At 37.3% G+C, this 19,160-nt stretch overlaps 2 protein-coding genes across 2 annotated transcripts; both read left to right on the top strand.

The window, feature by feature from the left end:
* Window positions 1–172: 172 nt before the first annotated feature.
* LOC117337669 (transcriptional repressor CTCFL-like) lies at window positions 173–8,317 on the top strand. The gene is made up of 2 exons (XM_033898765.1): window positions 173–261; window positions 4,368–8,317. Exon 2 carries the CDS (start codon window positions 4,401–4,403, stop codon window positions 6,849–6,851), a length of 2,451 nt encoding a protein of 816 aa, XP_033754656.1. The 5' UTR covers window positions 173–261; window positions 4,368–4,400; the 3' UTR covers window positions 6,852–8,317.
* An 8,218-nt stretch (window positions 8,318–16,535) lies between these two features.
* Window positions 16,536–19,001, top strand: LOC117337904 (NF-kappa-B inhibitor cactus-like). The gene has a single exon (XM_033899047.1). It carries the CDS (start codon window positions 16,867–16,869, stop codon window positions 17,971–17,973), a length of 1,107 nt encoding a protein of 368 aa, XP_033754938.1. The 5' UTR covers window positions 16,536–16,866; the 3' UTR covers window positions 17,974–19,001.
* Window positions 19,002–19,160: the final 159 nt, after the last annotated feature.

Raw genomic sequence — 19,160 nt, 5'->3', positions numbered from 1 at the left:
AAAATAAAAAATAAAGACTCCTTTAAAAACTGAAAACATTTTTATTGTTTAAAGAAAAAATACATGATGCATTCCATACATATTTTTTATCAGTAAAATAAACACGCCTATGGAAATATTCATATTTAATTCAGTCGCTTAAAGCATTATAAATGTCCTATAGAGTTATTGACCCTTGGAACGCTGCTCTGACCGCCATTTTTCTTGATAGAAAATTCATGAACATTTGAAAAACCTCTGTAGTTTTGGTATTTCATGGTGGTAAGTTATATCGATGTTATCGATTTTGTTTCTTTGTTTGACATTGTGTATAATTCATATAGCCACATGGTGATTGTGTTGCGTGTAAGTAACCCAGGGTTTTCACTTAGAAGCTTGGCACAGAGATATTAAAACGGTGTCCAAGCTTCCGTTTGATAACTAATGGTTAGATATGCGCTTGGAAATTACATGATGTATTTTGGTTTCAGTTTGTAGTTCAAAGAGTTTTCATGATGTCGTACTTTCGATTTGTCTTTTCAAGAAAGTAAATAAATGATTGATGATTAAGATTAATTTCATATTTGTATAATCCTGTTATCTGGACTGATTAAATACTATTGTCGATTTTCAACAAGTTTGTCAAAGACTATATTAAAGTGATGTCATTGCAAAGTAGTTTGATGTTCATTCCACCAATAAGAAGATATATGATTATTACATGTAGGTCCTATTGGGATCATTGACTGTTTTATTTTGTAACGGTCAAATTTTCAGGTAACTTATTTGCAATGTTAAATGTTATTTTGTTAAATTGATACTTATAAATTAAATCAATTTACTGAATGTAGTCTCTCCTGATACATGTATATTTTTAAATGAAATGGGTTGGGTTGGGGGGGGGGGGGGGGGGGGGGGGGGGTCAAGATATGTTCCCACTGCTTCCTACGCCAGTGTGTATTACTATAGGCAAAGCCTAATATCTGAATAATTCTTTCATTTAACTTTTTGTTCAATAAGATTTGTTGAAATTAAATGAAATGGGGCTGGCTATAGCTAGGTTCTTTGGTTGGGACCAGAAACAATCATTTATAGACTTCCCAGCCCATATATGTATGTACACATTTAGAATAAAAAATATATATACATATATATATATTGTGGTACATGTGCATTAGATTTTTGGAAACAACATCCCTTTTGCTTTATCAGAAATAGACCAAATTGAACTCAAAGATAAAATGTAATTGGACCAAAATGACACATCACTCAGAATCAACAGGGCACATCAATAATGAAAGAATCTGTAGAAATAGACCTGCTTGATACAGTTAAGATCAGAATTACATTATGTCTGTCAGAATTTCCAGTAAAATTGCTGATCCATTCTCCAGTAATAATAAGATACAAATGTACATGTATATGCTTCGATAATAATGCTCATTGCTTATATTTACTTTGAGTCAAAAAAGTTGACTTGGATGGCGTAAGCATGTACTTGTTACATAAATATACATTTTTTAAGGTACCCCATAGGCCTAGGCCTCTTCCTTCCAAATTTGATCATGATTGTAGTCATTTCATTACCCAGATTTTTTACTTTAATCTGAATTTCTTAATATTATATCATGTTATAATTTAGATTAAGATACATAACTTTAACTTCATAATAACCATAATTTACCACAATAATTCACACCTGAACAAGCTTAGATCTTGCAATTAAGATGAAATCTAAATTGCCTATTGTAATTGGCTTTTAATTGTCTGTCATCGTGCAACATTATTGCATCATATTAAAAAATTCTTTTTTTGAATTTCTCAAAAAAAACTATAGTTTACACTGATTTTAGTAACATTTCATAGAGATCTATGTACCAAAACCATGGTCAAAGATTCATCAGAATTGTGAATAACAATAACATTTATGTATGGATAAGTTGGCTAAAATTTCAAGAATTGTCTTCTGTACAGATCCAGATCATGATGTGGACAAATTTACTAGATCACAGTGATCAATCTAGATGCGAGTCCCAAGTTCTATACTCTTATAATTTTGATGGGACTTGCACAATTTCTGGAAACATTCAATTCAACATTGTGGGACTCATTGTTTCAATAAAGTTGAAAAGGACCCATGAAGATAAATTGTAGATTGGTCATGATCACTGCTAGATCAATTGATAGGTTTGTACATTATAATTTCTATGTCACTGCTTGGGTCACAATTTACAAGATCTTTTTTTTTTCATTAACATGGTAGTAGAGATATTTCACTGCGTGCTAAAATATCTTTAGTATGATATAGACATATACTAGTTAGTAATGAGTATACATCTACTTCGTAAAGTCTTGATTTTTAGCCCACCATCATCAGATGGTGGGCTATTCAAATCGCCCTGCGTCCGTGGTCCGTCGTCCGTCCGTCCGTAAACAATTCTTGTTATCGCTAATCCTCAGAAAGTACTGAAGGGATCTTTCTCAAATTTCATATGTAGGTTCCCCTTGGTGCCTTGTTATGCATATTGCATTTTGAGACCAATCGGAAAACAACATGGCCGACAGGCAGCCATCTTGGATTTTGACAATTGAAGTTTGTTATTGCTATTTCTCAGAAAGTGCTGAAGGGATCTTTCTCAGATTTCATATGTAGGTTCCCCTTGGTGCCTAGTTATGCATATTGCATTTTGAGACCAATCGGAAAACAACATGGCCGACAGGCAGCCATCTTGGATTTTGACAATTGAAGTTTGTTATCGCTATTTCTCAGAAAGTGCTGAAGGGATCTTTCTCAAATTTCATATGTAGGTTCCCCTTGGTGCCTAGTTATGCATATTGCATTTTGAGACCAATCGGAAAACAACATGGCCGACAGGCAGCCATCTTGGATTTTGACAATTGAAGTTTGTTATCGCTATTTCTCAGAAAGTACTGAAGGGATCTTTCTCAAATTTCATATGTAGGTTCCTCTTGGTGACTAGTTATGCATATTGCATTTTTAGACCAATCAGAAAACAACATGGCCGACAGGCAGCCATCTTGGATTTTGACAATTGAAGTTTGTTATCGCTATTTCTCAGAAAGTACTGAAGGGATCTTTCTCAAATTTCATATGTAGGTTCCTCTTGGTGCCTAGTTTTGCATATTGCATTTTGAGACCAATCGGAAAACAACATGGCCGACAGGCAGCCATCTTGGATTTTGACAATTGAAGTTTGTTATTGCTATTTCTCAGAAAGTACTGAAGGGATCACTCTCAAATTTCATATGTAGGTTCCACTTGGTGCCTAGTTATGCATATTGCATTTTGAGACCAATCGGAAAACAACATGGCCGACAGGCAGCCATCTTGGATTTTGACAATTGAAGTTTGTTATCGCTATTTCTCAGAAAGTACTGAAGGGATCTTTCTTAAATTTCATATGTAGGTTCCTCTTGGTGCCTTGTTATGCATATTGCATTTTGAGACCAATCGGAAAACAACATGGCCGACAGGCAGCCATCTTGGATTTTGACAATTAAAGTTTGTTATCGCTATTTCTCAGAAAGTGATGAAGGGATCTTTCTAAAATTTCATACGTAGGTTCCTCTTGTTGCCTAGTTATGCATATTGCATTTTGAGACCAATCGGATAACAACATGGCCGACAGGCAGCCATCTTGGATTTTGACAATTGAAGTTTGTTATCACTATTTCTCAGAAAGTAATGAAGGGATCTTTCTCAAATTTCATACATATGTTCCCCTCAGTGCCTTGTTATGCATATTGCATTTTGAGACCAATCAGAAAACAACATGGCCGACAGGTAGCCATCTTGGATATTGACAATTGAAGTTTGTTATCGCTATTTCTCAGAAAGTACTGAAGGGATCTTTCTCAAATTTCATATGTAGGTTCCCCTTGGTGCCTAGTTATGCATATTGCATTTTGAAACTAATCAGAAAACAACATGGCCGACAGGCAGCCATCTTGGATTTGGACAGTTGAAGTTTGTTATCGCTATTTCTCAGAAAGCACTCAAGGGATCTTTCTCAAATTTCATATGTAGGTTCCCCTCAGTGCCTAGTTTTGCATATTCGGACCAATCCAAAAACATGGTCGACAGACAGCCATTATTGCTAAATCTTAAATTTTATATATAGTTTCCCCTTGTTTGAAAAGTACTAGCTATAGAGGGCTGTGTCTGTATTTACACAGATTAGGATTAGTAAGACTTAGAAGAAGGGAAAAGTAGAGAAAAGATCAATCTGACATGGAACCTATGAAGATCATTCAATGGTGGGCGCCAAGATCCCTCTGGGATCTCTTGTTTATATACAAAATTTAAAAGCTATTCTGAAAAAAAAAACAAATGTATGATTCACCTGACCCATCTTTGACCTTTTTAGGTTTACACCGAGGAATCAGGGGCTTGAGGCATCATGGCTGCCGAGAAAACAACCATTCCGACAGTGGTGGAGATGGATGAGCAAATACTGAATGAGTCTCAGATAATCCTTGAGCAAGTAGAAGGCACTGAAGTCACAGAGACACAGACAGCAGGTGGTATCATCAACATTACAAATGATGAGACTGGCAACATCATCATGCAGATCCAGGATAATGCCACGACTTCTGATGACCATGCCATGATGACCACCTACAACATCAATGAGGTACAGGCTGGGGAAAATATGATGGAATTTGCACAAGCCCTCAGCGAACTCCAAGCAAGTGAACAGCTTTTGGAATTCGCAAACACGGCTCATGAACAACAGGGGAAGATACTTATTAACATGCAAGATGGTGAGGAGCAGCAGATTCCCAGCACAGTCAAAGACATTCAGTCTGAAGTACAGATGATACAGATTCCATCAATGAATATTGGAGTCGGTGATAAACAGAAAGCTGTGACCATCCCTAGCACGGTGATGGATATACAGGGAGTGTCGGACGGTCTCACACAAATGCCTGTCATTATCACTGATCACAAGGGAGATAAACAAGTGGTGGAAGTCATACAGCCCAAATCCGACCATACAGTGGAGACTGTCCAGGTACATACCACACAGGCGACAGAGGAGGAGAACTCTGTTGGAACCAGTTTACTACAGGGCATCAACATACAGCATTTAGAGGAGGCGTTAACTGACAAACAAATCGTGATCGATGGCCTTGCACCAAATACTTATCAAAATCTGCGATCTGAAATTCTCGAAGATGGCACAATCCAGTTGTACATGGTGGAGGATTCAAATAGGGAAGGAGGTGATCAGAACATGGCCACTTTAGAAGATGGGACTTTCTACATTCACGAGAGGACTGACAAACGAGATTCCGGTATGCAAACAGCAATGATGTCCATAAAAGCCAAGCAGTACCGTGATGTGGCTACACAGATCACATGCTTCCCAAAGTTTACCAGACAGGGTCTGTTTGACGTGGCCATTCAGGTGAGCAGTAAGGACATCCGCCGTAATCCACTTAAAATATCTGCCGGTAAACACCTCCCTAATGGTACAAAGATAATCCAGAATAACATCAAGACTCAGAATGAAAGCACAGTGGTACTCAATGCAGGTGATGCATCTCAGCTTATCTTTCATAAGTGTAACATCTGTGGTAAGGTGTACAAGAACAAGCTTAACTGGACAAATCACATCCGATGTCACTCTGGGGAAAAGGTTTACATGTGCTGTCACTGTGGGAAGGTGTATCAGAAGGGCAGTCTGGCTTCACATCTTCGCACCCACTCAGAACTCCGACAGATCGCAGTGTTTGAGAATCTGCCTGATGATATGAAGAGGAAAAATCACAAGTCTATTCCTGGTCTGAAATTCCCCAATCAAGAGGCCTCTATCATTGAGTTAACTATTGCTGACGTTACTACTGAGATTGATGAAAGTTTGTTCCCACCTCCAGCTGCTGTTCCAGCGATACCTGGCTCTGATCTACCACAGCTTTCTCCGTCAGAGGAAGTATATGCAGATGCTGACATCCCTGCGAAAATGGAGGTAGAGGCTGAAGCAGAGATTCAGGAAGGCACAGCTAAAACCAAATACATCTACAAATGTAATATCTGTGGGAAGGAGTACAACAACAAGAGCAACTGTCATCGTCATCTGAAGTCACACACCATGGACAAGAACTACAAGTGTGGGTACTGTGGCAAGGCCTTCACACACAGATATGAGGTGCGCATGCACTGCCGCATACATACAGGAGAAAAGCCATTTCGCTGTCCAATTTGTACACGAGGATTCAATGAAAGTGGTAACCTTCGTCGTCACATGAAGATCCATGTTAGTGATGACTCTCCATATAAATGTGGTGTCTGTTTTAAAGGTTTTGACCACATAGTACGACTAAATGCCCATGCCAAAGTTCACACAGGGGACATAGTATGTGATACATGTAACCGGAAGTTCAGCAAGATTTCAGACCTATACCGCCACATCAAGATACACACAGGGGATCGACCTTTCAAGTGCGAGTTCTGTGAAAAAACTTTCTGCCAAAAAGTTAACCTACAGTCTCACATGCGCACACACACAGGCATGAAGGCATTCCGCTGTAAGTATTGTGGCCTAGGCTTCAGCCGTAAGACTATCCTTCAGGCCCATGAGAAAACTCATGAAGAGGGTGAGGAAGATGAAGGAACAGTGGAACGGGCAGCTGTGAGGATTGGTAAAGACCAGATAGAAGTACTAGAAGCAGAGGTCATAGAACATATGGACGAGGAATCAGAGGAAGTTGTCGAGGAATGTATCGAGGTGATCACAGCTGAGGATATTATTGAGGAAGTGGAGGAGGGGGAACCTTGTGTGGAGGAGGGAGAACCTTGTGTGGAGGAGGAGGAACCTTGTGAAGACAAGGGTACACAGATGGGGTGAGAAGTTGATAGGGGAGACAATCATTGACAGAATTATATAGACTTAGTAAACAGGATGACTCGAGGAAGAAAATGCGGTGATTGAGTGAGAGGAAGAAGAGGGTGATGAAGGTGATGAAGGTAGTGATAAGGTTTGGATTGAAAAGATAACTGATACAGGTGGACTGGTGTGTGCATTATGAAAGTGTAACTCTTTTGATATTGGTGAGAGTCAGGATCTATTTTAAAGGGAGGAAATGTCAACAGATAGATATAGGATTTGGGTGTCGGGTTGGTTGTATGGAAATGTAAACAGATCTGAATCAATTAGTAGTTTGGGTTGTGTGTGATAAAGGAAAAAAGGAAATTAAAATAATTTTGAGATCAGGTATATATTTTACATTAATTTATATACATTTTTATTATTCAAATCTAAGATAATTTTGATTGATTTTTGAGATAAAGTTTGCAGGTGTACTTATTACTTAATAATAAAGTAGAATTTGCCTACCTGTAATTGTGTATAATGGCCAATTAGGTACCTGGCTCCAGTATTCATCACATTTTACATTGTCTGCCTCAAGCTCAGCTAGATTTTAATCCTAAACAATGAAGCTATATCTACTGGGAAATAAAACCCAGTGTGAGGCAGAATGAGACTCCAAATATTTGTGAGATTATGATTTGGACTGCTCCAAGAAAGGAGAAACTACATAGCTATCAATTACCCTGGCCGTACAGTGTTAATATGTGGTCATGATCATGATGATCATCATCCAACATATTATGTTTTAAATTCTTAGACATTTCTTTTAACATTTGTATATATATATATTTCAGTTGATTTCAATAATTCACATTTGTTCCAGAGGGCGTGTTATGATGTCCCCATTCCACGGGTCTATACATCTGTAATTTGTATATATTCATGTATATAACATGCCATATCCCTGTGATTTGTTCCACATCCTTGCTCAGTGTATAAAGTAGTTAAAGTTTTAATTTGTTGTAGTATTTGTATATATGGAACATTGTATCTTATTGTTTTGAGGTCTGTTAACTTTGCCTTGTTGATTTTTGCTAGAGTTAAAAGTATTTTTACAAATGATACAAAATGAAATTAAATTATTCAGCCTTTCTCCAAAAATGTTCACTACACATCAACACAGAAATCTACAGTATTTATCCTGGAATCTTCCACCCATGTCTATTTCCTCTCACTAAAAATGATAGCAAATGAAATTTATTGTTCTGTAATAAGTCTTCCCCAGACGTTGACTCAACATTTTTGTGATGGCCCCCTTTGATTATTACAGGATAAATACTGTATGTATAATACATGTAGTAGTACATACACTTATAAATGATAAGAGTTGTGGTGATGTAGAGAAGTTATGTTCACCTGTACGTGTATCACATACAGAACTGTGTTCACTGTTTCTAAGTTGTATTCCTACAATAAATGTTGATATTAATTACACTTTCTAATACGTGCTAGTGTTATTTTTCAGCCTCGTAAAAACTTTGACATAGCAGCCACAGTGGTCATTTTGTAACATGATTGCGCAATTATGGTTTTCCTGAACAACAACTATTTCAAACTTCTTAAGTTCCACTGGTGAGATTCAGCTCTAACTTATCTGAAATGACCCCAAGATGTTCCTGGCCAAGTGTTGTTTATTTTCTGGTCGGTCCAAAATCCACAATGGCCACGATGGCCATTAGTGCCACTATACTTGCTACTGAGTATGTATACTACAATAGTACAAGGGTCATTAGAGTCAGATGACCGTTAAGGACCTTGAACCGCTTGTTAATATAGAATACTTTCTTTTTTTCTTTTTTTGTTTACATATATTTAATTTCCCTGTCTGATGCAATCACAGAATTGTACATGTAGTCATAATTTCATCTTTCAGAGCCCAGTTCATCAAAAGGTGATTAGACTAATTATACGAAGTTAGGGGGGGGTATACTGGAATCACCTTGTCCGTCTGGCCGTCCGTCACAAACTTTGTCCGGCTAAGCATTCACTCATTTCTTTATGGATTTCACTCAAATTTGGTATATATATATAGTTAGAAGACCATATGAACTTGTGTCCCTTGCAGTGATTTTGCGATTTAGCCCTTTTTAACAGAGTTATGCCCCTTTTTCATATAAAATGTGTCATAATTTTGTCCGGCTATGCATTCACTTAGTTTTTGATGGATTTTCTTGAAACTTTATACAGAGTTGAAGGATGGCATGAAGTTGTGTCTCCAGTAATGGCTTCTTCGGGAAAAAACCTTTTTACAGAGTTATGCCCCTTTATGTAAAGAATGGTTACTAGCTTGTCAGGCTATGCATTTGCTTTGTTTTCAATGGATTTTACTAAAATTTGGTATGTAGTTAGAGGACCCTATGAGGCTGTGCTCTATGCAAAGATTTTGCCGAATTACCAGTTCTAATAGAGTTATGCCCCTTTTTCTTTAAAAACGAGCAAAATTTTGTCCGTCTATGCATACACTTAGTTTTGGATGGATTTTCTTGAAACTTTATACAGAGTTGAAGGACCACATGGAATTTTGCCGCCAGGAACAGCTTTTTCCTATAAAACCCAGAGTTATGACCCTTTATGTAAGAAATGGTTACAAGTTTGTCCCGCTATGGATTTATTTTGTTTTTTGTAACAATGTCTTTCTCATTTGAGCTCATTTGTTCTTACCTAAACATAGAACATGTTTGATTTGGTTATAGTACCATTAATACCGTATTTGACCTAATAAGGGCGCAGGGCGCGGGTAATTGACAGTGGGGGCGCCCTTATTAAGATGAGTTATTCTGAAGTTTTATAAAACAGACTATACCTTATAGCAGAATACCAAAGGTTGTGGAAACGATAAAATATTCAGTCATAAAAATATCCCAGATGAAGATATCTATTCATTATCATATATTAAGCTTAAACATCACTTGAATACTCATGTAAACTTGTAAACCATGCCAGCTGATCTTTAGACCAGAGAACGTGTGTTCCACCATTTATGTTCAAATGGAACTCTTTTGTGTTCTATTTATAGAAACAGGTGATTTCCCAGATCATATCAGACATCGTTTTCTTTGACCTAATAATTGATTTACAATGTCTTTTACTAGCTTTCTGTTCTGGACAAAAGTTATTTATCAACAAGAATGAAGTCTTTACTTTATCTTCAAATAAAGATGGTAAGTTATTATTTGTATGTGTGTTTAGTTTTGGGTGCTCTTTGCACTGACATGTCATCTGTAGCCTGTAGGAATACACAAAATGTGGCGAAAACATGTGTTCCAGTTACTTAATTTGCTGAAGAAAATTGAACACATAAAGTAGCAAAATATTTCACTTGAATTATTACTTTTGAACACCATTTTGACACTCAGTCAAAGATTTATTTCCTTGAAAAAAGGTAGGGGCGCCCTTATTAGGGCAGGCGCCCTTATTAGGTCAAATACGGTAGGCAGCTTCACAAAGTATCCAAACCAATCATGGACAAGCGGGGGGTATACTTGTCACCCCCTCGGTGACAGCTCTAGTTGCAGTTTAACAACAATTTTATGAAAAACCTGATAAAATCATTTCTGAAAAAAACTAGCTTGGCAATTTTTGGCAAATGTCTAGCGCTATTTAGTCTCTCCCTACTTTCCTCTTAAAGGAATCCACACATGGTGTTGCAGTAAAGGAGAAATGAGATTTTCATGTATCAAGTAATTAAGCTAATCACCTTTTGAATAACTGGGCTCAGTCAGTTAACTATCATTTGATATACTGATAACTGTAAAACGTTTACCACTATTACAAGTGTAGTAATATTGATCAGTGTGTTGGACCTATCCAGAACAACGCTAGATTCCCAAGACCCTGTGTTGAATAAAACGCACCAGAACGCAGAATTTAAAAAGCATTACTGTCAGATATAATGATCCTGTCATTTAGTGGTTACAACAAACTACTTTTATAACTAATTCCATCATCAAATGGATTACAGCAAACTAAAAAATTTGCAACTAATTCCATTATCTAGTGGATTACATTAAAATGCATTTTAAAACTAATTCCATCATCAAATGGATTACAGTAAAATACATTTAAAACTAATTCTGTCATTAAGTGGATTACAGTAATAGATATTTATAACTAATTCCGTCATCAAGTGGATTACAGCAAAATACATTTATAACGAATACCGTCATCATATGTCCCTGCCGTCATCAATTGGATTAACGTAAAATACATTTATAACTAATTCCATCATCAAGTGGATTACAATATAATTTCTAAGTTTCCTCTAGCCCTGACGTCTGGTGTTAGGGCAATAGAAAATTCGGACTAGTTTTTTGACACGAGAGAAATAAAGAAGGGGGGTAACTCTGACAGTCATACACATTTCTATAAACGTTCCCATGCAAGCTAACACAATAGTCAAATGAAGGGAAATAACTCTGTTAGATCAGAATGAGACATAAAACTTAGTCATAAAGTCAATACATGGTACTGGTCTGTTACAGGTATGGTGAAATAACCAACTGGCGAAATTAATCAGAGTTAGTTTAGTCACACTGGGATTTTAATGTGTCATATTGTAATGTGATTCATAATTGTGTCGATCATTTGTCCGTGATATAACTGAAAGTTTGAGAAGAATACAAACCTTCTCAAGTCGAAATTCCAGTTCATCCTATTGCCTTGTACACTTAATGACGAATATTTTAAAACAACCATTCCATAAGCAAAGCGGAGTCATGATAATGAAAATTCCTCGCGAGGACAAGTCTACTCTTTATATAAATCTTTCATTTTAATTTTGAACCATACCTATTGAAACTTACTTCTAAGAAGATGGGTAACGTCCCTCGCGAGGAAAGGTTATATCCCCTGTGCACAAACTGTTAGTGCTGAAAACCACTATGTGATATGACTGTTTTGTAGTATTACCACGATCTTATATACCAAGGTATTACTAGGTTCATCCAAATTACATGAAAATGAAAGGAATGTTCACTATAGATGTCACAGGCGATTGATACCATGCGTAACACTAGCGGATCCAGAGGGGGTACCCCCTCCCCTCCCCGCTTATCGAAAATCAATTTCAATTTCTTTATTAACTGTGGGCCATATTGCCCATTAGCACATGTTATAATATACAAAGTCGTAATATACGTGAACAGCAATAGAAATTACAAAGTGGAGAACGAGTTCAGAGTTTGTACATATAGCCAGGATCTTATTGGCTTCGAAAATAAGATTTGCATGATACAATTCACTGACACGAGTTATATTAAATATAAAAGTCTATACTTAGTCAAATCATGTACTATTGGTTACATATAATATTGATATAATAACAGTATATTAAAAGCTATGTATTTGATACAAATGAATGATCTCAACGGCGAGGGAGATGCGAGAGTGGTTGGGGATACCCCTACCAGAAACTCGCACATCCCCCGTTGAGATCAGGCAGATCTGATTGTATGATGAAATACTTATGTGTATCAAGTTAAAATATATGGAGCGAATGTAGGGGAAAGTGAAAAAGTTAAAGACATGCGGCTCGAATCTTATTAGCTTCGAAAATAAATTTGCCTAAACGAGTTAGCTGTTTGATATTATTTACATTCAATAGCTGTATCAATTTAAATATTGAAGGTTTCTGCCAGTAATATTTTTTAATGAGACGACGTCTTAAGTTATTGTACATATTACATTTCAATATAAAATGGTATTCATCCTCTACTTCAGTCGTTGACTTACAAATTATACAATATCTCTTATGTCGATCAATATTCCTGTAGCGGCCGGTTTCGATTGCTAAAGAATGCGCAGACATACGAATTTTCGATAAACATATTCTGTAATTCATAGGTATATATTTTGTTAAGTAAAATTGAATGGAAAAATTGTCCACAATATACTGATACAAAAAGCATTTAGAAGACTTTTCTAAGAGATCTCTTAAATATTGCCTAGCTTGATCAAAAATTCTTTGACGTATACAAGATAAAGTAGCTTTAGAATTATGTGATGCTTGGCAGAGCCATACATCTCCTTTACACATTGTACCCAATTAAAACATAAATCATATCCCCGAAAGATTGCAAAATTTGCTATAATCATTTCATTTTCCGAAATATTGACCCCAAGACCCCTGGCCAAAAACATTCGGCTCGCGCCTATGGCGCTCGCATTACCACTAAATTACTGGAACCCCCCCCCCCCCCCCCCCCCCCCCCCCCCCCCCCCCATTTTCCTTGATCCGCGCCTGCGTAACGTAAACTGACGTCGTATGGCATCGTTGACGTCACTTTTCTGCATGACGTCGCATCCTCTGTTGACTATTATAATGTTTTGTTGATTCTTTTAATTCTCTATCGACCACAGAACTATCATTTGATTTCTTAACCTCTCTCTTTAAATATATATACAGGCATACATAGCTCACGTTCAAGTGTACAAGTACCCTATATTGTCCCATACTAATAGTAGTAAACTATTCCGTGTCGACACTTACAATAGTTCCTTACAGCTTCACATACGCTCAAATTTACTCTATTATGTCACAACGCACAGTTTTTTTTTCTGTTGAAAACATCTTCGGCGGTTACTTCAAAAATATCATTCACATATTTCTAAACAGTTTCTTCATTTTGGAAAGAATGGTTTATGTAAGGATTTTCGCAACACAACCAATGAATGTTTGTACGTGACGTTTTGGTGAAACATCAGATACGTGACCAGTAAGGTGTAGAATGTGTACGACTTGTTTTCAAAACACGATCGATTGATCGATGTTGATTTCGGCTATGCTGCAGTGTACAATACTATGCTACAGTTTTGTAATTGGACCGAAATGACCTGATTCTACTACTCTTTGCCTAATACCTGGTCGTATATGTGCTATAATATATGTGCCCCCTCATCTCGATTTCATACTGGCCAACTGCGTATGCAGATGTCTTCACTTATCTGCAGATTACTCTCCCTTTCCAATACTTTGGAGTTTCACCGGTCGATCACATGTTGGGGTTTTTTCTGAGTGGCACTGTCAGTAACAGCAGATATATTTATTTCGTTGTATTAATTTATTCTTGTGTTTATGCGCCAAGAACTAATCCTGCGCATGCCATGCAATATGTTTTTGTTTTTACTTGCGCCATTTCTGTTGATTTTTCGCGCCAAGTCTTTTATCTAGGAAAGTTTCCTTAGCAGCGTTTGATATTGATTCTGTAATAAACTATTTACTGATTTAAAAAAAAAATCTAAATAATGTAAGTAATAATTTCGAGTAATGCTGACATAAACATATTAATCAACATTGCTATACAACATGTATTAATATTACCCATTTTCGGAATGTAGGGCCTTCGGACTTTAGGACTATTGGGCCTTCGGACTGCGGGGCATTCGAATTATAAGGGAATCACCCTAAGAACTTGAATTTGAGTAAAGGTGGGTGGACGAGGCGCGATATGAAGAGGAAATAGGACTAGTCGTTTGTTTTGTGACTTACCTGAGGTAATGATCGAGACTGTGGTTAACGACCCCAGACATTTCCTCTCGACTCAGTACAGCAGGAAACCAGTCACCGCCACACCATTAAATATGCGTGGTTATACGTGATTGGGCGAGAATTAAGTTTATCAATTATGTGTTACTTTGTAAGTAATGGGATGTGAGAATAAATTTGTCGGTGGGATGAATGTACAATTTCATAGAGTTTTAAATTTGATGTATCATCTATGTCGATGTGTTTCCTCCTGCATACTATAGTAAACCACAATGGAATTAATATAATGACACATTGTCATTACACGCGGGAAAGTAATAAACTCTTGATTTAAATAAATAATGTAATGATAGAGGAGACATCAAAACAAAAAGAGACACCTAAACACAAAGAGAAACTAAAACTCAAAGAGACACCAAAACACAAATAGACACTAAAACACAAAGAGACACCAAAACTCAGAGAGACACCAAAACACAAAGAGACACCAAAACACAAAAAGACACCAAAACATAAAGAGACACTAAAACATAGAGACAACAAAACAAAAAAAGACACGAAAACAAAAAGAGAAAACAAAACTCAAAGAGACACCAAAACACAGAGACAACAAAACAAAAAGAGACACCAAAACACAAAAAGACACTAAAACATAAAGAGACAACAAAACAAAAAGAGACACCAAAACAAAAAAAGACACCAAAACAAAAAGAGAAACCGAAAACGAAAAGAAACACCAAAACAAAAAAAGAGACAACAAAACAAAAAGAGAAACCAAAACACAAAGAGACACAAAAACAAAAAGAGAAACCGAAGGCAATACCACATTATGTTTGAAAATGTGAGATATAGTTTCAATGTTTAGGTTTTCTTTTAAACTGCTTTTTCAAAGTTTAAAGTAAGTTTGTTGAACACGGATTTTACATGCGAGAGTACGTCCCTACATGAATATGGGTCTGGGTCTTCATTTTTATTAAAGTGACCGTCAATTAATTAGATATTTTATGGTTACTCCAATAAATATCAATATGCTTAATTATCGATATTATTCATCTACATGTTATAAACGTCCTTCCAATATATCTAAATATCATCGATATAGAAATCCGGGAAGAAACCGATTTTGTAGGCTCAATATAATCAACTTACTAGTAATGCGTTTGAAGTTGCGTGCGGACGTTTTATTACACCAGTTCGCAAAGAAGTGGAGAAACTCCGTGTAAAACTTATGTAAATCCCCTAAAACGACTTCGGCGATGTACTTATGATCAGGAAGGATATTACTTAAAATTCGGAATAGTGAAATTCCACATATTACAGAGATGTTTCCTTGCATATCGGTTACTGACCCACACATACCGGAGTTTTACACAGAATTCCTGCCTCTGGAAGTACCCACGGTCTGTCTAGTGGGTCCACTTAGTGGAAATTGTGGCAGTTTTCACCGGGTTATTTATAACTAAAACCATTAATGAAGACAGGATGTTAGTTTTGTTTTCATTTATTGTTTAATGTGAACAAATTAACAAGGGGTTTCTTCATTATCAGTGTACAGAATAAAACATGTAGATCCTACATAAAAATCCCTACATATACAGTTGTGTATAACAATCTAGTATACGTCTCTGATTTATTCAAAGAAATCTATTAATCATACTTAATATTTTGAAATATAATTTCTGAAATAAGAATGTTGCTCTGTAAAATGAAACTTTATATTGCAGGATTCACGTCAACATTTAATTTAAGCAACCATAAATATGTTCCTTCGTCTCACATCTAACGTAATCTATAAATATATTCCAACACCTAACAATTTGTGATAAAACATATGATTTCCATCAGTTGGGTAATATTCTAAATGTGTTCCATACAGTCAGCCGTGTTACGTGAGCCAGTCTAAATACAGCTGATTACTAGTAAACTTGACTCTCCATTTGGCTCAAAACAGACCCACTAATCATAGCTATAGATATAGGTGGCGTACAATAGGCACGAGTTGGTAACTTCCACGTCGAGCTTGTGAGTATGTGTGTGTACACGCTCGCTCGGCATGATTGACACCTAGGTCATTCGCAGTACAGCTGTAGCGAAACCACTAGTGCGTGCAAAGTCGGGAAAAACCAAACGGGGATTCCCCTGAAAATTTCCTGTGCCCTACAATACAAAGGCCAACTCTACATACTGTATCTGCGTTGCTGGCTTGCGGCCTACGTGTGTGGAAATTCCAATTCAGATCATTGATTGTGAATGACCTAAGTTTTGCAAATACCATTTCCAGGAGGTTTTCCAGGCGACAGGAGTTATAAACGGTGTAGTCCAGGTTTGAGTACACACAATACAACTCCATCAACACAAGAAGAGTCTTAATAGAAAATCTATCTGGCCGACCTTGGCGTACGAGTAGACGCCATATTTGATACTAGTGAGTGACGTTATACACTATACATTGACATTGCGCATATTCTGCGCCAATAGTACTGGAAGGCGGTTAAACTACAGGATAATATGGACATAATGAACGACATTGAAACTGATTGTGTGAGTGCTGTGCGGCCTAGCCCGATGAGAATGGATCATCTTAATAAACTCCACAAGAATGACATGGATAACTCTAGCAGTTTTGATCCCGGCTATGGCTCCGGTTCTTTTACCAGTGGGGATGTGAACAGTTTACGGGATGATATTTCCCGACTGAACAGTAACAATAAGTCTTTGGGAGCCCTACCTGAACAATTTGAGGGTAACACAGACAAAATAGAAATAGATGATCTGTCTGCCAAGACCAGGGATATGACCGTCACGGACGAAGGGTTTACGGATTACACGTCCGTACAGGAAAGTGAAGCGCAGGATACCGAGGGAGTACCCAAGGATAGGGTCACGCCCGAGGCATTGATGGTGTACGGCACAGACTCCGAAGGTGACAATCTTCTCTTTTTGGCGATTATAAATGAACAGATACCTCTGGCAACTGTAATAATACAGATGGCGCCCGCAGCCGACTGGCTTGACATTTACAACGACGAATTACGCCAGACTGCGTTACATCTCGCTGTCTTGACGAGGCAAGTGTCCGTTGCCAGGAGACTGGTTGTCGGGGGAGCGTGTTTAGAAATGTGTGACCATAATGGAGATACGCCTCTCCACATTGCGTGCCGACAGGGAGATGCTGATACAGTTCGGGCACTGTTGGAACCGGTCCGATATGAAGAGCTCCAGCAAAACGAATACTCCATCCGTTACCAGAAAATCCCCCAAAATTTGGAAATCAGAAACTCTGCTGGGTGCACGTGCCTCCACGTGGCGGCGGAAAATGGACACATGAATGTTATGAAGATTCTGCTTTCTAAAGGAGCTCAAATAAACAATGGTGACGCCAAAAAGGGAGCAACTGTACTGCACCGAGCAGCAGAACGGGGCGATCTCAGCCTCACAACATTTCTCCTGGGACTTTCTGATATCAATGTGGACAGTAAAATGTATGGCGGTGCCACACCGGCAGTCATTGCCTACGGCAGGCGACACTGTGAAATCGTAGACATTCTGAAAAAGTTTGGAGCAAGAACTGATTACTTAAGTGAAATGTTTGATGATAGTGATTCTGATGTGTAAAATGGAGACATTTTCTTGCACTGACTATTTTCTCCTCAACTGAACATTTTCGATAAAATCAGATTTGGGGGAAATCGTAAACAAAAAGGCAGCTGAGTGTGAGAGCATGAGAGGTTGTGAAATATGTAGGGAGTAGTGTTGATGAGTAGAGGGAGCGAGGGCGCGGGGAGAAGACGGATAAACAGAATTCCATAAATATCGTAGATTAAAACATTAACGCCAATATTGGAGTACGAGGGGAATATTGGAATCAGAGACGTATATACCAGATATACCTGATATACAAGTCTCTGATTGAATCCCTGATAAAGTAGGTCTATTGGATTCAAAAAAAATTCGCGTAGTTGAATACATATATAGTATTATAGAAGATGGGGCACTATAGATTTACGCCATGAGCGACAGCGGGAAATACCCAGAGGAAGGGATTTACGTCGTCATGGTTTAACTTGTGACTACACAGGAATGTCGCGCGGTGACATCAGGTGCGGCAGATTTAGTAGTATGGCGTACCTGGTGACCTCGGCGATATGGGCGAGACTTCCTGGTGTATTTGATGGATCGCCTAGCTCTATTGATTTAGACAAGAGACTAACATTATATACATCACTGTATAATTTACTAGTTTATTTTACAATAAGAATTTGTTTACTCTTACATAGGTAATCATTTTTAGGGTGGGTATTTAACAATTGTCCGACGTGTAAGTATGTACATTTGTATAAGTAGCAATAATAACAAAGCTAAATGAAGGCCGACTTTATTGGGCAGATCAGTTGATCATGATTCCCTTCAGAAATTCCTGATTGGTAGTCGAGATTTAATCAAAATGCTCTATAAATTCTGATCTTTCGTTTTGGCTGGCCAGTAATAGTTGTGTATTGTTGATAACATTTGATTTTTTACTCTTTAAAATTTCACTGATTACAAACGAAAATATCAAAAAACCTAGTGTATAGAATTTCATGAATAATTTGGAACTTGTGTTCGATGAAATTTTAATGTTGTAATAAAATACAATGGTATTATATATGTATTTATTGATATGTATTATTTATGTGTTTAGTTAAGTTGAAATAATAAAATGAAAATGAAACCTATATTACTTGTATTTTGTTATTTAAAGAAAATGTAATAATTCTGCGGATTCCAGCCAAGTGCCGATAAATTGGCACAGAGACGAAGGT

The sequence above is a fragment of the Pecten maximus genome, chromosome 11 (genome assembly GCF_902652985.1).
Source record: "Pecten maximus chromosome 11, xPecMax1.1, whole genome shotgun sequence".
Lineage (NCBI taxonomy): Eukaryota > Metazoa > Mollusca > Bivalvia > Pectinida > Pectinidae > Pecten > Pecten maximus.
Note: the sequence above shows the minus strand (reverse complement) of the source record. Positions and strands in the feature narration are given on the sequence as shown.